The following is a 26,358-nucleotide window of genomic DNA, read 5'->3' on the forward strand; positions in this document are numbered from 1 at the left end:
GGACACAGGGATGGTCAGCACCAGGCAGGTGAGGGGACACAGCTGCGGCATGCTCTCAGTCAGCTGTTAAGTGTCAGACAGTGCAGCAGGTCTGATGGGCTCCTTGCCTCAAAGTTTGCCAAAGTTTGTACATGACTGTCAGTTCAATCTTGAGCCTGTGGAAGTCAAAGTGCAGCCAGTAGTTTTCACTGTGCAGCTTCCGTATATATATATATGTATATATATATATATGTATATGATGTTTGGTGGGGCCCCTCGCAAGGGCACCGTGGGGTCAGTGGTGGCAAGTCCTTGGACCTCTGGCCCCGCCTCTGCTTGGGGGATCTGCCCTGGACCAGCTCGGGGGTCTGCCCGTCTCTGGGGGCCCTCTTGGCTTGGGGCCCTACGTGGGCCTCCGCCTGTCCCTCCCTGGGATGGGGGGCGTGTGGTTGGTGTCTGGTGGGGTTCTATATAATTTCAACTGTGTAATGTTATTAACCTGTTACTATCATACTAATGTCAGTCTAATGTTGTTTATGTTTTGATTTGTCTATTTTATATAACTTCAATTGTTCAATGTTACTAACCCATGCACTACATTTAAATTATTGTCCACCTCGCTCTCTCTCTCTCATGCAGGCATGCAGTCAACCATATTACATGTCGTAGTTACTGGGCAGGACAGGTCAAAATAAAAAAAAAATAAAAAAAACCCTGCTACACTTGAACACCCAGGTATCCAAAAAAGTTTGTCTAATGGACCTAAAAAAGCCTTGGTATCCCTCACAAAAATGTCTTGACCAGAAGAGAGGAAAAAGAAGGATCTGCTTTAAAATATAGATGCTGAGAGCAAAGATGAAGTTGAAGACAATATGCAATACTTTATTCCCGGACTTGGAAGGAAAATGGTGAGTTTCAGCCACAGTTAGCTAACACACACATTTTTACAGTCTGTTTATATTATTGTCTCTCGTATCATTCTCTCACCGTGTGATGATTCTCCGCTGCTGTGACTCTGCTGCTGCTCAGAGCACAAAGTAACCACCTCGATCTATATGATGTTATCTACGTGGATGTGTGTGTAAACACAGTGCTGCTCCGTCTGTGTTCAGCAACCATGCTCTACAATGTTTTCAACTGGGATGGCAGTCACCGATTTAAATGCTTAAGGCCATTGTACAAGTTTTACATACATCACCTTTCGTGTTTGAAATGAAAATATGAATTTGTAAAAAATTGACATAGTTTTATGTTTCACACATGATTGATGGTGTTAAACATTATTCTATAAACAATATTAGAAAATGGAAGTGGTAGTTTTCTTCTTCTGAATGAGCCAAACAAACTGAACCAAAACCCTGACCCAGACACCACAACACAGACTAAAATGGGGGTTTGTTGAAATGGTGCACCTCTAATACAGTTTTCTTTTCTTTTACACTGTTTAGCTGCTTCCAGACACACAGTGAAGTCTAGACATTCTCTGGAGGGGCTGTATGTGTAAACACAAATACTGCAGGAGAAGCTCTGGATGATCTTCAGAGAGTGAATGAGTGTCCCACCTCCTACATGCTGAAGGCAGACTCCTCCCCTCCGTTGAATCCTCCAGAAATTCTACTACTGCTGTGAACACGTCTGACTCTAAAGTCGTGTTTCCACCTTGTGGAACGGTTCAGTTTGGTGTGGTTTGGTACAGTATGGTAGGCATTTTTTTGTGTTTCCATTAGCAATTACCGGTACCTACTGTTATTACTGTAATATTCCTTTGCTAGACCAGCTCCGCCCACAATAGTCAGCTGATTAGGTGACAGAAAACCGTCACTCCCTTACAACCGCTGTAAATGTCCCATGGAAGTTGAGGCAAACGTCCGCAGTCTATTCTCATACAAAGCTCGACATCTTGTGGAGACAAACAGTCACGAACCGAGCAGGAAAAAAAGAGCTGCTGGATTACCTCCATTGTTGTCTGTTGTGTTGTGTTCAATGTCGTTCATTGTCGTTGCACCGGTACTACCAAGTGAAGTTACTGTTCTCAGTTGAAACGCAAGCCTGACCCAGGGTTTTTACCATTCCAAACAAGCCCGAACCCAACCTACTAAGTTTTTTTTTTTCTAACTGAAATTGAGTAACATATATCAAAGCTCATGAAAAGGCAGAAATTCCCAACAAATACAACCCTGAAAGAAAAAGAAAATACAGAGACAGGATAAATATACGGAGTGAAACAGGTCAATGAGTCTGTTGCCACCTTGACGGCCAGTCCTTCTCTATCCAGCTCTGCAGCACTCTGAGTACATCAATGCGCTGGTAGATGCGGCAAAGTTCAGTGAGCTCAGTGACGGTTTTCTGGTTGTATCGCATCAGGAACTCCTGGGTGGGGCTGTGGGACAGAGAGCCCTGGGTCCGGTGCTCCAGCAGGGTCAGTTCATCATAGCTCATTCCCCAGCGACTTGCAAAGTTCTTCCAGTTTTTGATAGTGCAGTGGTTCGGATCCAGTTTGAGACGTAGTAAGTCCAGGAGATCTTTGTCGTTCATGAGGTCACTGATCTTTGGAGGAGGTGCTGGGTAGCAGCACTTTTCACAGGGGCTGTTCAGCAGCTGTAGCTCTTTGGGGTAATCTGAGCACAGAGATGGATAAAGAAGGAGGTAGTTTAAAGTCACAGTTCGGTTTTTTTTGAAGTGTTGAATGAGACATTGACTCATTGATTTTACTGTTCATGTCACTTCTGTCACATTTGTTTCGTCGGACACATAGTACTGTTGGATTTTTAGCCACAGACGTGTGCACAAAATAGCATGTTGAACATTGTCATCGACTGGTGTTGCTAACAATGGCTAACCCAAGATACGTTGAGGTCCATCTTGTTTCCGACTTCTCAACTGGAACGTGATGAACTTGGGGGTGACATCACTCCCAGTCGAGGCCGGCTCTACGCAGGGGCAAGAGGGGGCAGAGCCCCCTTAAATAAATGTATTGCCCCCTCAAATCGAAATTTTGGAATTTGAGAAAGCACATTTTAATATACTCACAAAATTAATATACATTACAAGTTGACAAAATAATCTGCAGTGGCGGAAAAATCCGCCGAAAAAGGGACACACACGATACATCCCTCTCATCTCTCTGTCCCTCCGCTGTGCTTGTATTGACAGGCTGCGCAGCACAGACACACACACGCACGCACACACCCCTCAGCCCTCAGTAAACATCCAATCACTGTTGCAGTATGTAAATGAGCCAAGACGTAGCCTGACAGTTTGTGTCAGGTTTCAGCACGGCCACGGAGTGGGTTAGACTTTGAAGGAGCAGCGCCATGTCCACTGCATGTGACAAACTGAAGACAAGTGACCTGTGTCTGACGGACCCCTACGTAAAGCCCCGCCCCAGGCTGTAGTTCTGTACAGTTTTTTTTTATATATATATATAATCACAGCGGAGAGAAATTCGTTTTTTGAGCTGTTAAGTTGCCAAAAAAAAAAGTTCTGTTGTGTTTTATAAATTAGTTTGAGAAGATGTTTTATTATTATTCATAAGACTACCTTTCAGTTTTGTAAATATTGACTATAGTGTGTGAAGTCCTATTTTTGGTTAAAATTTGAGAATTAGGCCATCCAGTTATGATAAATGTTATGTTGTTGGTTGATAAAATCTGGATGAAGGATGTTTTATTTTTTCATTTTATTTTATTCATTTATTTGATTTTTATTTTTCAGTTTCCCCCCCTGAGGGATTGCCACCTTATTGTGGTCAGGGGGTTTGTGTGCCTCAGTGACCTTAAGAGCTATACCAGCAGGAGCTTAGTCTTCAGGTGGGACACCCAAGTTAGACAGGTCTGAAGGTAGAGGCCTGACAAAGTGCAATCCACTTCTTTAGGTTGGGGTTGGACACATAGACCCTTTTCAATGAAGAAAGCATCGTTACTATAAGCACAGAAAAATAAGTGCTGGAGCATGATGTGTACACATGATGCCCCCTTCACATTTCTAACTGCCCCCTCATATATGCCTGCCTAGAACCGGCCCTGCTCCCAGTTCTGACTTCCACGTTCCGATGTGAATGGAACACATCAATATGCACCGTGTACATCCCCTGTGCCAAGAACCAGCCTGAGACAGGCAGCCATGTTCTTAGGGAAAACATGGCTGCCAACAGGGAGACAACTTAACAAAAGGCTCACTTCATAAAATCTATGACAGCGTAAGTCTCCTTATATCATAAGAATGTGTTTGTAAACCACTCACTCTCCCAACACCAAAGTCCATGGAGGAAATTATTGTTTTTAGCTGGCAGCAACACAGGAGCTGTTAAATCTACTGCTGTCTCATTTATGTCAGTTTGTGTCATTGAGGTAAATCTGAAGGAAGGAAGTTCAAACAACTGAGTCACAAAGTAACGTATCTGAACTCCCTGATGGAGGCGGCAGTGGATCATCAACTCCTGTGTGCTGTGACTTTCTCCATGGGCTTTGGTTCAGGAGAGTGAACAGATTACAAAGTGACACAGACAGGTGAGCCTTTCGTAAAGTAGCTAAAACGTTTCCTTATCTCCCTGTTGGCAGCCATGTTTTCACTGAAGATAATCCAACTGGGTTAAAGGCAAAAGGGGTCGCACAGCGCAGTCCAATACCGCTTACTTTCACAAATTACAGTGTATCAAAATCTAGTTTGAAAAGGAGTAAATATGAGTTTAATTCCTTGCATTTACTCATTCACTTACAGTATCTGCTGCCTAAAGGTGACCAGAGTATAATGGTTTCTGCTTCTCAACAACTTCCACCTCTCCCCCTACTTCCTGTGCATCTCCACTAAAGGAGGCTGTCATTTCAAGAACACTGTGTTCATGTTACTGCACAGCATGAATGTTTGTGTTTGTAAAATTAGACATTTACAACAATGATGAGATTGTTATTTACCAGGTGATGTAGATGTTGGGCAGGTACATTCGTCCACATCTTCAACTGGCTGCAACACAGAAAAAAATAAACATGATTTCTCTTAGTTTCATCACACCCAGGATGCTACTACATTTCTTGCAGAATACATATTAACATGATTCACTTTCACAGTAACTTTCTGATCTGCCTGTGTGTTAATGAGACAAATAAAACTAAATGGCAAAGTCCTTAAAACTGCCATTAAAATGACATATTACTGAAATAATAAAGCTGTTACCTAATTATTTGAGAAGAGAAGGTTATATCACATTCCGGGGAAGGATTTTGATTTATCCTGAGACATGTTTATCACATTTAAATGAAGACTTTTGGTAAAACATCATTACCAAAACATACAAAACAACCCTCCCTCTCACTCAATCTCTCAATCAAGGCATCACATGTGGTTTAACATGTTTGAGGTCCTGTCTCAGGCTGGTTCTCGGCACAGGAAGCCCCAACAGTGCAGTCAGTGCTGACTATGAGTCAGTGCCGGAAAAAAAAGCCTGCCTCTGTTTGGGCTTTGTGACCAGAAATGATGTAATATTATTAGCACGCTGCATCCTTTGTCGAGCAATAGTATCAGACCTGACTGAGGGAGCATCTGTGTGTATACAGCAGCAGAGCAGGAGTGGACGGGGTCAAGAAGCATATATCCTGTAAAAGTGCTAAACAGGTTTTTTGAGCGCTAGAATTCACTTCTGAAGCTTGTCAGGGAACACAAAGCCCGCTTCTCTGAAATCACTGGTGTGGAAAGAGTTCCCCGAGAGTTGTGTCGACAAAGTTGCATCTCCGCATGCATCGTAAGGACGCTGACGTAACTGTGGGAACAACAGGCAACTCTTCTGTCCTCATTTGGAGCAAAACTTCAAATTCCACTTGCGCTAAAGCGATAACTATCACTATAAGTGTATTAATAGCATCAGACATGTGACCTTATTCAGTAGTGGAAAACCCTGGACTTAAACATTTAATTAGCTTACTGGGACCACACCATTCCATGTATGATAATGTTATTGGAGGTCAGAGGTCAGATTTAGTGGCTTTAACAACAGATCGCTGCACCTTCAGAGCATCACAGAGCTTCATGACTCTCTATGATGTCTCTTCTTTTTACACTTAGTTTACAATTGACTGGTTATTGTTACATTATTATAAGGCCTCAGCGTGGCACATTGCAAACAAATCATGGACGTTATCGTGATCATGACATAAAACCAATGATCCTAGACTAAACTAAACAAGCCTAACAATCACAGACCCACCTGTGCTAAAAGGGAGAAAAAAGATTGAGAATCAAACCGTGACCTTAAAAGCAAAAACCACATTTTTATTTGATTTGGAGATGATTTAACCATAAATATTTTCTTGATAAGCACAAATAGTCCCCGCTGACATAGGGAGAAATGTGGGGTATGTCCTGCACAGATCACGAGTCCACCACGATATGGCCCAGTGAGATATTAGTGCCACTAAAACTGAAGGAGAGAGTTTGCCTGGATGCTAAGTTCAGTGTGAACAGAATGTGTGGAAATGCCTGGAATCATTTGTAGATTACTCTCTACTCAAGCATTAATCATCTAACTATTTCTAGCATATAACACACACGCACACACACACACACACACACACACACACACACACACGCACACACAGGAAGAACATGCAAACTCCATGCAGAAAGGTCCTTGTTCCGACCAAGTCCTGAACCCAGGTCTTTTTGCTGCAAGGACATATCATACCTGGACATATCATGCAAAAACATTCACTTGGACTCATGGATGACCACATAAGCATAGAAGGTCAAAGGTCAAAAGTCGAGGTAAGTGACCTCAGAGTGGGGGAAACTTTCACTGTACAGGCGATGTGAGTTGGTACAGGTGAGTTGGTGTAAGTGCCCAGCTGTGACTTTCTCCTCTTTCTTTTTCTATAGCTTAGTTGTGGCAGGTGCAGTCTCCTCGTATATATTTCAGAGCGTGTGATGTTTTTTGGCTCCTGCGAGTGAAACATGTCTCAACAGAAGCTCCTCTGACGACGACAGTACATCAAGATCAGACAGAGAATCAAGAAACCCCCCCCGAAGGGCTGCACTGATGCACTGTGTGTATTTCACTAGTTCTGAATAGACAAGAGTGGCCTAGGCTGATTTTTCTCTGCTTCAACTCCAAATGCTGCTTTCTACTGTTTATTTTCAGCAATACTTTCGTTTACAAAGCTTTAGAACGATGTGTGATGTTCTCACTCTCGTTCATGGTCTGTTATTATCAAAACTCATAGCTGCTCCTTCCAGTTCAGTGGCACCAAACCACATCCTGTATACTCATGGCTTAAATTAGAAAGCATGAGCAGAGTGTGTGTGTCTGCCAAGGTGGAATATAACTCTCTACGTTCGCTAGTTGTCATAACAGCAAAAGCTAACACGTTTTAATCTGCAGCTGCAGCTAGCTTTGCATGAAGAGAAACACAACTCTAGCTCTGTTTACATGGACACAAGCAATCGGAATAAAAAAGACATCATGTAAACGTGCCAATCTGAAAACTCTCTTCCGATACAGATCATTCTGAAACAAAGTTCCTTCCGAACGAGAGGGCTGGTATATGCTGGTGGTCATTCAGGTAGTTATAAACATTCAATCGAATCTAATCATGACTTCCTGGTTTGGTGTTTCCATTATTGTTACTGCGCTATTTTAAATCCAATAAAAGAAAAATGAACAGACGTGGCCTTGTAAACATAGCTAATGATAATTGAAGATCTACTACTTTTACTGCACATTAATAAATGGTGTTCTTCCATCATATGTCACAAATGTACATTCTTGTAATTATATATAAACTGCATACTGTCAACTCCACTCATCACAGTTTGTCGTACAATTTTCCATCGTCTGTACAGTGAACAGTGTGCAAGTTTTCTCTTCTGTATTATTCTTGTTTTCTTTATCTTATTGTAATAGTTGAATGTTATTTTATTTCAATTTTTTTTATATAGTTTATCTAATATAATCTCAACTAATGTCATGTTATCTTAAAAATGTTTTATTGGAAAGATTTAATAACATTTGACGTGTATTTTTTATTTTACACTGGAATACTGTTACATTTTATTACCAAATAAAAGGGTGTATTTCATTATTGATGTTGATAGATGTTGCCCTGCTCCAACCTACACCTGATTCAAACGGTCAGCTCGTCACCAAGCTCTGCAGAAGCCTGAAAACGAGCTGTTCATCTGAATCAGAAACATGCAGGGCAGTGTTCCCTGAGGACCAGGGTTGGGAGACACTGAACTAGCAGACTCCATGAGGACATAAACAAGCACCCCAGCATGAGGTGACTGTATGCAAAGAGCTTAAAGTAGCAGCGTTACAGCGCTACATACAGGCCTGGAATATGTACTACAGCATTTCTTGAAATGATGCTGTGTTTACAAAAACCTTTTAGAGAGAAAAGATCAAATAGGTAGTGGGTTAGGGTTAGGGTTCTTAATGTACAGTAAGTTATTTTCCATGTGGATAAAGCCTTAGTATGAATGGAATCCCTGGCATATATGTGTAAGCAGAAATGTTTCATTTTCTATACTTTATTAATCCCCTTGGGGAAATTCTTCTCTGCATTTGACCCATCCTCCATTAGGAAACTTCCTAGGATTAGGAGCAGTGGACAGCCAAGACCGAGCAGCACCCGGGGAGCAATGGGGGTTGGGTACCTTGCTCAGTTGGGGACTCGAACCGTGACCCTCCGGTTACAAGCCCAGTTAAATGATTAGTAACTCTGTGCATATATAATACATATATACAAAGACAGTTTAAAGAGACCCGGACACTAGTCTTATATTTCAACTGTATTATCCATCACTGTCTGTCACCCTCTGGCTCCCTCCTGACTGTTAGTGCCTGATCCTCTTCTTTTCCATCATAATATTCTTGTACTTTCAAAATCTTACTATAATTCTGTAGTGGTGTAATGGATCACAGCTGATCCGTGATCCGTACAGCTCACCCGTCACGGTTCGGCACGCACATGAACCCGCGGATTGGCTGTGTTTTAGACTATCATTGTCAAATACCTGCAACAAATATGTGGACATGTTTGGACTGGTTTAGAGGTGGGGGATGGTGTGTGTAGCTGTCCAGGTTTGTACTGTGCTCACCTTGGATTCTGCAGGTGCAAAAATATTTATATATATGTGTGAGATGTGCATGCAGCGCATGATTCTGTGGACGTGTAACAGCTGTGAAACAGATTTAGTGTGAAAAGCATTAAAAGGTGGTAATACTGACCTGTCTTATTCTGTCTGAGGAGGGATTCAGGTATCCAGAGGGCATGGAGCTCAGGTGTAGTGTCACAGCATCTGCTGAAGACATGTTAATGGTGTCAGGGTGTTCATTTATCACTGAAAACACACTCAAACACAATTTATCAACATGTTGTTGGGGGAGAAACAACAGTGAAGGCGGCCCTGAAGCATGATGCTACTCACAACTGTGAAGATCACTCCTGAAGATGACACATTATCTCATGACATTGATTTGTCTACTGACCTTTAACATATTTCATTAGAATCAGAAAAACACAAACTCTCTCTGGATTAATGAGCTTTTTGTACAAAAGCATGCAAGCTCCAAACAACTGGACTTTCAATGATCAAATGGCTCTATGTTTATGTTTAAATAACACTTAATGGCGCTAAAGACTGACCAAGAGTTATGAATTAACCTTCACTCACGTGTATGGAGCATTACATCAATGAATGCCCTGCTCCCCATGGTGGTGAGGCTGGCAGATGGAGAACAAGACGTTAACTGTACCTAGAAAGTTCACATCTAAGTCGCCCCCCATTAGTACAAGGGTACAACAATTAGAGGAAGCAGAACTGGCAAATCGCAGAGGTTGCAATTTACGTGTCAGTCTTGCATTGGCATAGTCGTTCTTTTGTCATATGTTGATGGTGGCTCACATAGTCATCGTCTATCTTGTTTTAAACTCTATAAAAATCTGAAGTGAAGCTTGACGTACTGCAACTTCAATCACAAATACAATATATGTAAGAGAAAATGCAATTAGATATTTAACGCAAAATAATTTTGCAGCCCTATATAGCAGAAAGCTAACTAACATCAGTGCACATATTACAGGACAGAAACCTTTCCTTCTTTACAATCAGTTACATTTGGTATTGTGCTATTGATTCATGTAATTGCCATTAACGTTTTTGCTCATTTCAATTTAGCAGCTACTGAAATTTGGTCTCAGGACACAATGTCAGTCGTGCACCCAACATAAATGTTTAGAAAGTCAAGGCCTTGATTTTAGAGCTAACTAATCTGTCAAAGTTATGTATGTCATAATACTTTGAAACGTCTGTCATTTACAAAGACAGAAAAACAACTAGATGAAAGCAACTGCAAATAAATACACTGTAAACTGAGAAAATGTCCATTTGTGTCCAACTGATCTACAATCGGTAACCCATGATGAAAACTTGTACTTAAATATTCACAGTGTTACAGCTGAAACCCTTTGTGTGTGAGTCTCAACAGGCTTTTCACACCTGGGTTTGTGCAGTTTTCATCTTCTCTTCTCGACATATCCTCTCAGATCAGATTGGATTAGAAGCAACTGTGAACTGACATCTTCAGCTCTCTTCACACATGTTCTAAAGAGATTACATTCAGTCTTTGTCTGGGCCACTCAGGGACAGTCACAGACTTGTCTTGGTTGTGTGCTTCAGGTCATTCTCAGCTTGTCCCACTCGGCTCTAATTCACTCTCATTTTCCCTCTAATAGCTAAAATATTCTGGCACAGAATCAGATGATGAGCAGAGGCAGACTTGTCTTTGTCCTGACATGCAGTGTAAACTATTGGAAACAAAGTAAACAGGTGTGTGAATTAGTGCTGCAACTAACGATCGTTTTCATCATCGATTCATCTGTCCACGATTTTCTCGATAATCACGTACTTGTTTGGTTCGTAAAATGTAAGAAAGTGTTGAAAGATGTTGATCAGTGTTTACCAAACCTGGAAATGATGATGTTCTCGAAATGATTCAGGTCTAATGGTTTCTTCGTCATATGGAGCAAAGAAACCAGAAAATATTCACATTAAAGCAGCTAAAAAAATCCAAGAACTTATTTTAATTATTGAGCAAACACTCAGACTGATTATCTGATAATCGCTGATCAAAATAGTTCACAATTCATTTAGTTATCGATTAACAATTGTTAATCGAGGAAGAATTGCAGCCCTCGTGTGAATCTCTCAAAACGTGTCCAGTTTGTCAAACGTGGACATGTCAAAGAATATTAAAGAAAACACGATGAAGGAGACCACGGAGTCCACAAAGTCTTAGAAATATGAATTCTGAATAAGAGATTTTATTAGAGATGCACCGAAAATTCGGTGATCGAAACATATCAAGCCGAAAGACTTTTATCACCGAAAACAGGATGTTGTGATGATGCATGCAAAAACTGTGGCCAGCACACGCCAGTCTATTCCCGCTTAGAGTCTGTCCAAGATCCGTTTGGAACACCAATTAAACAATGCTAACAAGATGTGACTACACGCAACTATTAAATGCTGGAAAGTCTCTTTGTGCAAAAGTGACACTTACAGTCTGCATACAGCGCTGATTATGAACTCCCCGCGACATTCACTTCACACCAGAGAACATTCTCTCGCTTCTCGCCCCGTTTGAGCAGTTAACTAACGAGACGTTATTCCCTTAATTGCAGCACTAAAGCATCTTCTACACAAAGGCAATTTATAAATGGGCAGACAATAAATAGTATTCTTTTTAGTAAGTTAGTTTAGTAGGACTGTCGTGGTAATAAAAAAAAAAAAGAAATCTCAAGACAACAAAAGGCCAACTAGAGAGAATGGCAGGCAATAGTCTCTGATTTTAAAGACGGAGGACAGAGGGAGTGTTTGTCCTCGGCAGCGACTCCACCAGCTGCCAAAACACCACAATTAGCAGGTTCAGCGAGAACTTTTGAACCTGTGTAAACCCACAAAAAAACTCAAAGTGCCAGTGGTTTTTCTGCCCTGTGGTAAAATTTTCACCAAACATCACACATGTGTAAACTGTGACATCATGAATGTGCCGGAAACAACATGAGCCAGAGGAAGAAGGACATCACCCGTCTTCTCTTCACCTCAAATGAGGAGAAGCTCTGTCACCTTACTGGCTTGCCAGTGTTGGATATATATATATACATATATATATATATATATATATATGTATATATATATACACATATATATATACATATATATATATATATAGTCTGGTTCTGCCAGAGATTTCTGTAAACAAACTGAAAACTGTAAAAAAGGAGTTTCTTCTCTTCACTGATGTCACAGTTTTTGTTCATTGTGTGAATTGTTGGGTTTCTCTGCTCTGTACTTTAATGCTGTCTACGTACAGAGCCTCAAGATACTGTGTGTTGTGATTTGGCGCTATACAAATCAGCTTGAATTGAAATTGAAATAAAATTGGATGGAATACTTCAGGAAAACGATCACATTTTGTGGGCAATTGGAGTATTTTCCTCGTCTTTGCTACTTTTTCCTGAGATTGAATTCTATTTCTGTTGATGCATGTGTTTTGGCTTTCTGCAGTTCATTTGCCTTTTGTTTTTGTTTTCTTTGCAGCATTTGTGTGTTTGGCCTGTAGGCCACCATACCAAATGCCCTTCCTGACGCAACATTGATTTGGAGAACGGCACTAGGAGAACACTGGATAATGTGCTAGATGACGATTCAAAGCTGCTTTACACACTCATTCATTCACATTTTCATACAGCGTGTGATGATTGACGCGCTGTATGAAAATGTGAATGAACTGCCGGCACAACCGTCAGGAGCAACGGGGGGGTAAATGTCTTGCCCAAGGACACATCAGCGTGAAACGAACCGACAACCTTCCACTGAGCTACCGTCGCATGTTGGATGCTTCGCCCTTCACTCAATTTTGGAGCGTCCAGTTAATAATGAGAATTGGGGGTTGGGTACCTTGCTCACCGTTACCCCAACCTTTGACCTGGCGGGAGTTCGTAGCTTTCGTAACTTTTAGATTTATACTTTATTAATCCCCTTAGGGAAATTGTTTCTCTGCATTTGACCCATCCTAGAATTAGGAGCAGTGGGCTGCCACACTGAGTAGCGCCCGGGGAGCTATGGGGGTTGGGTACCTTGCTCAGGGGTACCCCAGCCCTTTTGACCTGGGGGGGACTTGAACCGGCGACCTTCCGGTTACAAGCCAAGTTCCCTTTCCACTTGGCCATGGGCTGCCATCTTGGCCACGGGCTGCCTTTTCTTAACAATGTTATAAGTGCTTAACAGTCAAATCAAATCAAATATATCGGAGCTTTTAAGTCATGCAAAATAAACTCTGTGAAGAGAACTGTAGAACATTTTGAATTCTGTAATGAAGAAGTCCCTTTTGATCAAAGTAGGCCTGTCGTTCACAACGACAGCCCTAAATGATTAGTATTAGTGTTCAGATATGTGTGCTTACCATGAGGATCTGCCACTTGCACTGGATAATTGGCCTCCAAGGACTGTGGGAGAGACAAGGGCAGACATGATGACATTAGAAAGTCAAATGAATACAGGCTTGAGAAAGACAGGTTTGTCTGCTCTGTTCGCTGTCTTTGTGCACGCTTTACATTCATGGGTCTGAGTCAAGAATCAAGGTGCAAATGCGGCGCAAAATGACTCCCTTGTGTGCACAGAGAGGGAGCAGCCTGCTACGACTTGTCCCTAAATAAGCCCTCAGGCTCTAGCAATCACAGCACAGCGTGTTCAGTTATGGTACAGTGCTTTGCAGATTACTGCTAAGACTCTGCTCTCTGAAGACGAGCAGCGAGGAATCAGCTCAAAGCAAACTGGACATACGACAAGTCAAGGCGCCACAAAAAAACACATGAAATTAATAAATAGAAGGTGCTTACAAATTCTGCCACAAAGCTGGTGGTGTCTGTGTCCTCCACAGGTTCAGAGCTGGTTCTGTCTGTTACCAACAAAAAAAAAAGTAAAAAGAAGAGGATTTAAGTACCATAATCACATGTGGTCACCACCTCTAAACATTTCCTCCACTTCCTACTTCACACATTAATCATCAGCTGATGTTTTAGAGAGAAAAGCCACATCCTCTAGGGAAAAAGCATCTCAACCTGAGTATAATAACGTTGTTTATGTGAGCTCAACTTTAAATATAATGGCAAAATGATATTTAGACTGCTTGTAGGCCCTGCAAATATTTCACAATAAAAGCCTTGTTGAATCTATGATCTATGATTCAGTGATCTGACACAGTAAAGTGCATTTCCTTGGCTAACAGAGAAGAAAGACAGTACGCCTGCTCTAATCTGATAACATGGATGAAATTAGGGATGGCACAATACCACTTTGTTGTGTCCAATATCGATAGCGATATCACAAAGTCAAGTATCAGTCATTTTAGACCCATGAAGCTGTTAAAGAAGACACAATTCTCCAACTGTGTTACAAATATTCTTCACAGAAATACACAGCCCACAACATGCTAAAATTCTGTTGCTGACTTTTATTTACATTTTCACTCCATATAATCTGTTGATTATTTTCTAGTAGTACGAGTACTACATTTTCAACATGTCAGAAAAGGTTGAAAAATGTCGATCAGTGTTTACCAAACCTGGAAATGATGATGTTCTTGTCAAATGTCTTTTTTGTCCACAAACCACAATTATTCAGTTTTCATGAGTTCTTTGTTATAGGGAGCAAAGACACCAGAAGATTTTCACATTTAAGGAGTTGAAGCTTGTTTTAATTATTAAATAAAAAACCCAAACAAACCAAGTAATCGATCAAAACAATTGATAAATCGAATAATCGTTGCAGCCCTAAGTATATAGAATTCCTGGATTGTATCTGATTTTCCATTTTTATCCGTCTGATAACTGATCCAGTGACCAGAATCGGACTGATACCAATACTGAGTATGAAACAAATGCAGACACATTGCTCATACATCCAGTGTGAGCCAAGCTTTACGGCACTTTGTGTGTTCTGTGTAAGTTGCCATGCATATACATGGCTGTGTTTGACAGTGAAGTATTCCAAACATTCATATTCCATTCCACAAGCAGGTCTTCGTATGTCCTTGTATTATTTGAGCAATAGGTTATATATGAGACCACTGGACCACTGTACCTCCTTGCATAACCCCAAGTGGGTGTCCATGGTTACCGTCCTCTTAGATGTCTCAAGAGTGCTGTGACAACTGCACCGGAAAGGGTTGAGCGATATGGAGTATGAGCAGATGGGATGGTGCAGATGTACAGTAGGGGTGCTCATGTATGTGCACAAGGTGAACCAGGAGGAAATCAAACCAAATGTGTTTTGAGAATATAAATATAAAGAATATAAATCACACAAGTAGAGTGTCATACTAAAGTGACAGTGCTTGAAGTATCTTTTGGCTGCTTCCTGAAGAAAGCCTCTCGAAATGTACTGGGAAACAATGGAAATACTGTTCAGCACCAACATCAAACTCTCTTAAATCTCATCCTCTCAGCACTGAAAAAGAATATTTTTACATACACATTCACGGATGAAGAGTTAGCAGAGCAGCACAAAGGCAGCTTTTCAGCTCCACAGAATACCTGGACTGGGCTACACCGGTGTACGTCACTGTGAAGCCATTGTATCCACATTGGTCTAAATAAAGAACGGTCCTGGCCTTTCTTGGGTTACACTCAATGACGATGAAACTTTGATTTGCATGGGAATCTAGAATTAGGATTAAGTGCCATTTCCGAGAGATCCCGTGGTCCTGTTCACTTGAGAGAGTAGTTGGTGTAAAGAATGCCGGTTACAGAGAGAAGAGGCAGCTCATGTGTCAGCCTTGGACTTCAAACTGATTCTAAAAAAACACAGAGTAAAGTCAGGCACTAGTCACACCATCATATATGAATATATATATATATATATATATATATATATATATATATATATATATATATATAACCAGGTTAATACTGTAATATGAAATTCACAGGGGACCCTTAGAGGCTTTGCCTGGGCCAAAGGGCTGAATCTTTGGCTGTTAATCATGTCCACAACAGCATTTGGATTCCTTGGCTACATTCACATTATCATCAATCTGACTCATTACAGATCAGATTTGGCTTTTCACATTCAGAACTAAAAGTGGATTGCATCTGATTTTCTTTTGAACACGACTTTCAGACAGCACGCATGCACACACGTGGCGTGTTTCCATCGTGGTAAAGTACGGTACGGTTTGGACTGGTAAATGTGGGGCTGTGCCGTCATGCTGTCGTACCGGTGCGTCGTTGTAGGTGACACAAGTGACAACACAGCGGACAACAAAGGAGCATCTAAAATTTGTCACCCAATCAGCTTACTGTCGTGGGTCCAGCTCCACCCGTACTGTGCCATTACTCTGGTACCCCAACGGAAGGGTACTAACAAATGGAACGGCAATACAATGTTGCCACGTAAAATATGTGTACTTTGAGCACGGGTTCTCATCCATGGGTAATATTTAATGTTAATAAAGAGAGCCGCACTCAATCCCGATCAGGTTGACAGACTTTCAACCTGATCGGTTTCTGGTAAGAAATAGCAGAAATTATTTTGAGTGCTGTATGTTGGTTTAGTAGTATTTAGTATTTATAGTACTCATAATTATTAAAATGTCTAACAAAGGGTGGGGCGGCGATGGTGGGTCATTAAAAACAGTGAGAATTTGTCATCCTCAATTACCAGACAATCATGTTTGTATCAGTCAAGAAACCCAGATACACCTCGATAATTCAGTGTACCACATCCATCTGTCTTGTAAATACAGTAATCAAATGTTAAAATGGCAGTTGAAGATGATAAACATCAAAATGCCATTAAATGTTCCGTTTTCAGAAACGTTCCGACACACACACACACACACACACGAGCCCCCGTCGTGACTCAGACAGGGAACCATGGAGGTGCAAGTGTCAGTAAAAGCACTGAAACATTTCCAAACAATGAGAGGAGTGAGGTTGTCCGACCTCCATACACTGCACGTCATATATCAAACATGATGCTGCATTTCCTGCCTGCAACTGACTGTGTGTAAGTGACTGGTGGTAACATGGTGTGTACGTAATAGTTTGTTTCTTATACAGCACTATTCTAAGTCTCGATGACGGTTTGCCATTCATGTCGAAGTTTTAACTTCACTTTTCGATACAGCGACCACAGGAGGTGACAGACAGGGTAATCCATTCAGGGGAGAAATGAATGGTAAATTCCCATCACCGCAGAGTCTGCAAACCAGCCCACACAAGATCTGAAAAGACTGATAAGATGTACTTTGCCTCTTTCATTCTCTAATTTTAGAAAGTCTCTAGTTATCAAGAATTTCTAATGGAAAGGAAAATTAATTAAAAAAAATAAAGCTATGCTGAACTGAACAAAGGGAAAGTTTGCTGGTTCCAGTGTTTGCCTCAGTCTGTTACAGGTGTTAGCATTTCAGTACATACTGTGTAGATCTGTAGGAATGAAGCTTCAGTAAAAGTTCAGACAGCAAAACTGTATTTCTGCACATGCCTTCAACAAAACAAGCACAATTTAAACTATCTGTAACTGGGTCTAATGCTGAATCTTTTCCCTATATCTGCACATGGCAGCTCCATTATAGCTACAGTCAGGGAAGGGATATATATATATATATATATATATATATATATATGTATATACAGTATATATATATGTACTGTATATATATATGTACTGTATATACATACTGTATATACATACATATATGTATATATATACTATATATATATACATATATAATTAGATTTAATTTAATTTAGTTTAAATTAAATTAAATTAAATTAAATTAAATTAAATTAAATTAAATTTAAATGTATTTCCTTTTATCTGAACCTACATCTATTTGTAAGATCTCAATATTACTATGTATAGTATAGAGAATCAACTTAAATGGTGATTTGTCGTAACACTGCTCAAACATGAAGAAGTTCCAGTACAAAACTTAGTGGTGGTATTCCCCTTTAAATACCAAGCATGAAGTCTTAGAACCTACAACCAGTCACCCAATTATCAAGTGTAAGTTGAACCGTGGATCACTTGAGCATTGTTTCTGCCTCTCTGGGAATGCAGGGGCATGTAACTACACGCTCTGGATAAAGTTCAAGAGATGAAATACAAACCACATCATAATACACTGCTTAGGGTCATAAATCCTTGCAGGTGAACCCAGCTTTTCTCCATTTGACCACCCATGAAAGGATAAAGCAGAGTTTCGGAGCAGAGCAGCCTGTTGATCAGCCTGTTTTCTTTGTCATGGCTTTGTTTCTACACGTGAATGGAGTTGTATGGCACGACAATAACTCGTGCCATACACCAACTGTGTCTTGCTCAGTTCCACAGTGTGTGTATGTGTGTGTGTGTGCATATTTCTCAGCTGCACAGGATAAGACTTGTGAATTAAATGACAAATCATCAAATTAAATGAATGGTTTTCCATAATCAGAGTGGTGAAAAACTATTTTATAAACAACGCTATATAATTTAACAGCTAAAAGCGATGATTCAGGTTTTTTGAAGTGTAGTTGTATGAGGCACTGACGCAAAGAGTCCGCTCTAACAAACCAGCCTGATACAAAACATGGCTGCCAGTGGCGACACAAGGGAAAACTAACATTTTAAAATGGTAAACGGTTTGTATTTCACACTTTATTTATGACAACTCCAAGCTGCCTTACGCCATTCAGCCATTCACACTCACACATTTATATACAGTGCATCAGTGCACAGAATGAAGAAAGCCAGAACAGACCAAACACAAGCAGAGGAGTAGGGGTGTCCCATGGTGTCATGTGTGATATAATGTCCATCATTTGTTTGCAGTGTACCACACTAAGGTCTTATTATCAAATTGAAATCATTTATTAACAATATGAATGTAACAATAACCAGTAAATGCTCTGTATGGACTTTGTTGCAGTAGAGTGAAACAGTGGACAAAGTGACAGCATGTTTCCAGTCAAAAAACTTTGAACCTGTTAATGACACAAAGGTATTTTCCTGCGTTAGAAGTGTGAATGGGAGTTAAAGAAGACATGGTGGGGAAAGTTTGATCACTTCATCTTCAACTCTACAGCGACATTTGGACGTATTAGAACTATCCCCTGTGTCATAGTGGCAAACCCACATACATGCATGTATGCAGCCATTAGTGTGGTGAAGGTGACTCATAACGTTTGGTCCGAAGAAGTTATGACGTTATTCTCATTTGGTTTCTCTCCCCTCCTTTCACTCCTCTCCCTAGATAAAGACAACTGTATATTATATAACACGGTTATTCTAAAATAGACTATGTTGGTGACTATTTACAGTATCCCAGTACATCACAAGATAATAGACAGGGCTGAGACGATATGCTTTTGTCCGATGTGTCGATGTGTCACAATATTTGAGCTTTCTAGAATAATTTATTGTCATTCTACAAATATTGTGATTCGTTTGTGTTAATAATTGTGATTTTCTTTTCCTTCCTAAACTAAAAGTGACTGATACATTTCATTTCATTCTTATATAACATGTACATCAGTACATTATCCGGTTACTCAATTATTAATTGGTTTGAGTCTATTTTCCATTATTGAAACAAGCTTCTTAAATGTGAATATTGTCTGGCTTCTTTGCTCCACATAACAAATAAATCATTCAAACTGAATAATTTTTGATTTATGGACAAAACAAGACATGTGATGAAGACATAATCATTTCCAGGTTTGACAAACACAGATCAACATTTTTCCACATTTTATGGACCAAAACAAGTCCTCCATTCATCAAGAAAATAATCGACAGATTAATCGATGACAAACATGCACTACAACAGTATGCTGGTAACAATGATATTGTGCAAAAGGTTGTTGTTTGTGTTCATCAAGCGAGTAAACATATGATATGGGAAGACAAAAAATATTTTTTAAATCCCCCCAAAAAGCCGTACTATACATCACAATTTGATTTTACCCCGACCCCTAACATTACATCCCTGCACCTTATCCCCACATTATTGCAGATACAAAGCACTAATTGATGCTTCTCAATAATTTAACACAGATGTGTGGTCGGAGAGCTGTAAGGAAGAGTGTACAGAGCCCTAGACATGACAAAAAAACAACAACTGTGGGTTTAGAACCATCAACTTGGACAGGAGCGAGCCCTTGCTTGAAACTATGGTCACTGAATGTCATACATGATTACAACTGGTTCAGACAGACAAGGACGAGCTGACATGGTGCGACAACAGATTGTGTCACTTCCTCTAAGACTGTCGTTGCACTGTGCCTCCTTGTAATGCTCCACAACACAACTCGGATGATTTGGTTTTAACTGCTGTGACTAAGAAAGGGCTTGTGATAATATCACATACTGCAGTATGAAGGTATTACCAAGAGTTGACACAGTACTAACCAATGAGGAATCGTACCAACTTAGGTTCTATATTTTTAAGACTCTGTCCAATCACAGGGCAGTTCAGAGTGTGTGGCCACTCCTGTTCTTTTAAAACTGCTCAGTCCTCAAGATGACACCTATGATCATCTGTCCATTGACCTTTAAAGATATTTCATAAGAGTCAGGAAGACACAAACTTTCTCTGGAATAATCTGCTCTCAGCTCCAGCATGATCTATATTTTGGTTTACACCAGGCTCCGATTGTCTTCTTACTGGCAAGGACTGACCACAACAACGTTCTCCTGGAGCCAACTTTGCTCAATAACATTCTCCAACTGGACTTTCCACTAGCAGTGGCTCTGCGGATTATCCATCCATCCATTTTCTACCGCTTAATCGTCCACATGAGGGTTGCGGGGTGCAGTGCCAATAACAGCTGACTTAGGGCGAAAGGCGGGGTGCACATTGCAAAATTCAACAATCCATCACAAGGCCACATAGAGACAAACAACCATTCACTCTCACATTCACACCTACAGTCAATTACCTAATCCCCTGTGCATGTTTTTGGACTGTGGGAGGAAACCGACCAGGTCTCAAACCCGGGTCTTCTTGCTGCAAGAGTGCTAACCTTTGCATAATCTTTGCCTACTGCAGCTTTAATCAGCCCTGCTGCAGTCACTGTTTTGTGAATGAAAAGTCCACATCCTGGCATAGCTTATAGACCTACTCGGGATCTGCTAAAAATTACAATTTAGGGATATACTTGAATCATATAGGATTGCAGTCAAACAGCCATTTACCTACAATGTGACTAAACACATGTTTATTATCCTTTATCAAAACAGTGTGTATGTGTGTGGTATAGGTAACATCAGGTAGAAAAAACAAAGCTCTTCTTGCTGAAATTTAAAAACAGGGTGTGAAGATTACGTCAAGAGTTCATGAGCACATGAAGTACACATATATATACATGGAGCACTTATTACCAAAATCTGAGTCGGGACCCACAGATTGTGGAAGATATTTACTCTAGTTCATGTTAAATTGAGTCTGTTTTTTTATGTCATCGTTTTTACGTCTGTGCTTCAGGTCTCATTTTTTGGTCCAGTTCTCCTTTGGTCACCATATCTCGCCTCAGCCTCTATCTGCCTGCCTCTCAGTCTTGAAACCCACTTCACTGAGCTCCTCCTCCTGACAAGCCACTGCCTCTGCCCCCTGCCCAGCCAACTTTAAGTTACTCTTCATTATTTATGTTAAATAAAGTCTCTAAACCTGATCAGTCAGCCTGTCTGTGTTGTGTTGACCAGCATTTCTGACACGTCACACGCTGGGACGGATTATGAGTCAGTGGACCCGTAGGCCCTGACTGGAAAAGGACCCCTGCAGGCCCCCACCCCCACGTCACCCTGCACTCACGCACAAATTGACAGCAGAACAAAGGTTGCTCGAAAGAAGCAAAAAAAAAAGTAAAAAATATTATGGTTGTCATGTAACCTTCTCCCTCTAGCTAAATGTGCTTTTTGTCAGTTAACACCTGGCTAATAATAATAATAATAATATGATTGAGGGGTCCTATTAGACATATCACATAACTTAACCTTCACTATTTAACTGAGGGCCAAGTCAAGATATCAGGTGTGGATAACTTTACCTAAAGGGCCCTAGAAAACATCACATAATAATAATAACTAGTGTTATTTGGCTGAGGGGCCCCTTTCAGATATAAAGGGGTGACTAACATAAAACACAATATAACACAAATGATTGAGGGGCCCGATTAAGATATATCAAAACAACAAGTGGGCCCCATTCAAATATTGCAATGAATAACATCGCAGTAATCCATCCTTGCTTGTATGGTAGTGTGAACAGAGTCTGATGTTGCCAGGTTTTGTCAATGGGAGAAAATGATGCACAGAATTCATTGGTTGCACTGGAGCACCTGACACTGAGCAAGTCTTTGTCTTGCTCAAGGACACACACACTAGAACCTAGAGAGTAAATCTAGTGCAACTTTAAAGTGAAAGAGTTAAGAAATATGTTCTGGATTAGTGTTGAATTTTTACTGATTCTTTAACACAAAATACACTCAAGAACTCTTTTAGTATAACTTTGAGTTCAACATAACACTATTACAGAGTACATTTGGGCCCAATCAACAGAGATTACTTTAACACTTTGAAATGTACGGTGTACTTTTCCTCTTCCACATCTTACCTTATTTTATTTTATATCATATCTTATTATATGTTAAAATAGCTCATCTGTGCTTATTTTATCTCATGTTATTCATTATCTTATCTTATTTTTTCCTAATCTTTTCTCATCTAATCTATCTTGAATTTATTCTTTCTTATTTTGTCTTATATTATCATCTCAATTTATCTTAAACTGATTTATAATAAAGAAAGTGGATATATGTATATATATATATATATATATATATATATATATATATGTGTGTATATATATATGTATATATATATAGGTTATACTGTAGGTTTACTTAAATAAAAGTGATTTTTCACTGTGGTTTTTAAAGGGCAATAGAAAGTGTTTTGGTTTATCAGGAAAAATAATAAATATATTAATAAATATTAATAATAATATTATTAAATAATAATAAACTAATACTGTTTTTACAGCAAACATTCCCATAAATCCCACTAAAAACGAAATGAATTACATTTACTCTGTAATTGAGTAGGTTTTTTGAAAATGTGTAATTTTACTTTTACTTAAGTATGTGCTGTACTTTACTAAATTTTAAACCACACCAGTTGTTTATTTTGATAACACATGTTATCAAAATAGTGGTACTTTTACTTGAGTAGAAGATTTCAGGTGATTATGTTGATTTAGAAAGTGCTACAGTTACATTTGTAAACACACTCTGATACACGGTCCATGAAGATAACAGGACACTTTACTCACCAAAGGGCTCCTTACACGTCCGCAGAGTGCTCATTTTTAAAGCCGTGAGGTCTCCCATGCAAGGAAATGTTTCAAGCGGAGTGAAACAGAACTGTGTGAGAGTAACAGCAAAGTCCGAGGACGACACGCGGAGAGAGGAGAGGGCAGAAGAGAGGAGCTGGAGGTGAGAGAGGAGCTAACGGCGGCTCACACCAGTCAAACTAGTGACGAACCAACAGGTACAAGCGCCGGAGGAGCTGTGCTGCCTTCACGGTCCCCGCGGAAATTCACACTCACCACCGCAACGAGCGATAACGCATGTTATGCAGTATGGTGCGATCATAGCGCTTTATAGTAATACTAATACTATATGATATGTACAAGATTATGAGCCAGATTATTAAGCAATATTATAATACTCTCGTCGTTTACCGTTGTGTCGTCCAGCTCCACGAGAATTAATTTTACACATTGCGAAGTTCGGTTAGCTACATTTATTTTTCCTTTGACCATTTTTGAAATATGTGGTCACATTTTTGGTTTAATTAACTGTCGCTAAATAATTAACTAATCACATTGTATTTTTCATTATTTGGAAAGCTTTTAATAGTCAGGTTATTATTATTTACCTTTATTAAAAAGAGGTGTTTCAAGATTTTGTGTTAAAAATCACACATTTACCACTATTGACAGTAGGGGGCAGTGGAGGATTGTTTTGATGACGTAGGTGCCACAAGTCGTAAGTTTCTGCTTCGTTCTTTCTCATTATTTCACCTGTTTTACAGGACATTTATTTATTTATTGATTGATTTATGTCCCACTCTCTGAGACCTGACACAATGTCACGAGACCCAGTCTCAGTGAAGTTGGGGAGGCAATGAGGCTTACCAGCCCATTGCTTTGCTCCAAGGTTCACTACTCGAAGCTTCATTCAGTTCTCACCAGTGCCATCTGCTGCTGGAGTTAAGAAAGATTTCCACCCAGTGTAACGACTTTTCATGGACTCATTATTCATGAAACAGATTTGGTGTTGTTGTGCTGGAAGTGCAGTGCTTGGGTGACACAAAATGTATTTTGTCATTTGTTATTTTCTGCCAGGTACTGCTCCACGTCTTTAATCGGAGACCACATTATCACACTCATTATTCAACACTTGAAAAAGACAAAGATAAAATCCTGTGAGATTGGGGCAATAGACCTTAGCGACCATGCACCTGTAAATGTGTATGTTGGCCTTCAGCCGCTCTGCCCCCCGTCTTAATGTAAATACACTGGTTATTCTATAGGAATAAAATACAGAGGAATGAAATAAATTGGAATAGAGAATAGTCACTAAACACATGAAAGTTGATTGGGATTTCAGGTACCTCGAAAAGGTAAATAGGGTTGGAATTTATAGGTGAAGCACTGCCCTCTTCTGGAATAATGGTGCAAATACATAAAGAAAGTGAAAATTGTGAGACCACTTTCTTCACTTGATGTTGTTTTTAATGTTGAATTTCAAATTATTTTGGCTTCATGCAAATATTTGTCCTATGTGGCAGTAAAAAAACAGCAGTATTATTGAAACTATAATAATGTTACAGTGAGTACAAGTTAGTGTAAGAATATTAAGAACTATTATGTTTATTTACAACCTAAAATAAACCGCTATTAACAGAGAACAGAAGAGCTTCAGAGTAAAACTTGAGTGATAAAAGAGCAACAACATGATTTGTGTCCAGCACTGTGTGACGTTCATGTTGTTTTTACTCGTCTGAGTGAGTGAGTGAGTGAGTGAGTAATTGATTACTTATTCTAAACTTATCAGTGGGGAACCTTCAGGGCCTTCTATGCTTTCAGAGAAGGCCCAACATTAATTCTGGACCAAAAAATATGAGTATTAAATAATGTACAGTATATATGTATATATATATGTATAGTATATATATATTTATTTATTTAAAAAATCTATGTCATTTAATTTAATACAATACATCTAATACATTTTCTCTCATCTATGTTCTAAAGTTAAGTTTACTGTCAATTTCCCATCAGCAATAGGGTTACTGTCCTGAAACATGTTATCCAATCAGAATCGTCCGTCTCTATTAGGCCCGGTTAGCTGGCTCATTCATTGGTTAGGACTTCTCGAATCCAAGCTATGGAGAAGTCATGTGTTTTGGTTTGGAGAGTGATGGGCGAATTGACAAACACAGTTTGATTTTAAGTGGGCGGGCCAAAAACAAAAGTCCTAACAGCGCAGGTCTAACTGCAGACCACGCCCCCCAGAGTGCTGAGAGAGGTTGAGAGAGCGATGTTGTAGCATCGCCTTCGTCAAGGCGGCCTTTCACAGAAAAACTTCAAGTAATAAAAAATGGAAGTCCAACTCCAGAACTCAGAATTAAAAGAAAAGGCTATTGTTAACCTTTCCTGCTTTTGTCTCCTGACCGTGGTCGGGGAACGCAGGGGAGATCTATATTCTCCAGGGCCGGAGGTAGCGTTCTTTTCCGGGGTTAACTCCCGAGACTTTTTTCTCCACAGTTGTTACGTGGTGGCACACAAATGACAGGCCGTTTGTTTGTTGAAGAGAATCCGGGTTTATTAGCTGATTGCACGGTAACATCCAACTCTCTCTCTCTCTCTGCTCCAGTCGCCGTCTCCACCATTCATTCACCGGCACACATGCAAACATAAAAACAATAACACACCCGTCTTCCGCTTCACAGGCTCGCTCATGCGCCGCCCCTCGGTCGCGCGCACGCACTCACATTCACACACTGAGCTGCCTGGGTTACACATTAGTGTTAGACACATCCCACAACACTACCCCCACCATGGATTGGCAATTAGCACTAATTCCATTCCATCTCAACAACATATAAAACTACACAATCTCCATATCTGTAGGCCTAAAATGTGAAGAGAAAGCTGTGTACAAGACATTGCACAAATCAGAGAGATAGGTCTAACGGTGATAAACCTAGCTCATTTAACAGTGAACCCGTGAGTGAAAAAAAAATTGTTTATAAAGAAAAATGCAATTGTCTCTGATT

General features: G+C 40.0%; 1 protein-coding gene across 2 annotated transcripts; it reads right to left on the minus strand.

Annotated features, from left to right (window-relative positions):
- Nucleotides 1–307: 307 nt before the first annotated feature.
- Nucleotides 308–23,561, minus strand: edaradd (EDAR-associated death domain). 2 transcript variants are annotated; one of them, XM_058650761.1, is made up of 6 exons: nucleotides 23,345–23,561; nucleotides 13,872–13,930; nucleotides 13,436–13,478; nucleotides 9,197–9,270; nucleotides 4,893–4,941; nucleotides 308–2,597 (listed from the first exon to the last, which is right to left on the minus strand). In XM_058650761.1, exons 1-6 carry the CDS (start codon nucleotides 23,400–23,402, stop codon nucleotides 2,209–2,211), a joined length of 672 nt encoding a protein of 223 aa, XP_058506744.1. In that variant the 5' UTR covers nucleotides 23,403–23,561; the 3' UTR covers nucleotides 308–2,208. The 2 variants fall into 2 exon arrangements, with proteins under 2 accessions (XP_058506744.1, XP_058506745.1); XM_058650762.1 differs by having other exon boundaries at nucleotides 309–2,597; nucleotides 9,197–9,267; nucleotides 23,345–23,559.
- Nucleotides 23,562–26,358: the final 2,797 nt, after the last annotated feature.

This window comes from Solea solea, chromosome 15 (assembly GCF_958295425.1).
Source record: "Solea solea chromosome 15, fSolSol10.1, whole genome shotgun sequence".
Classification (NCBI taxonomy): Eukaryota; Metazoa; Chordata; class Actinopteri; order Pleuronectiformes; family Soleidae; genus Solea; species Solea solea.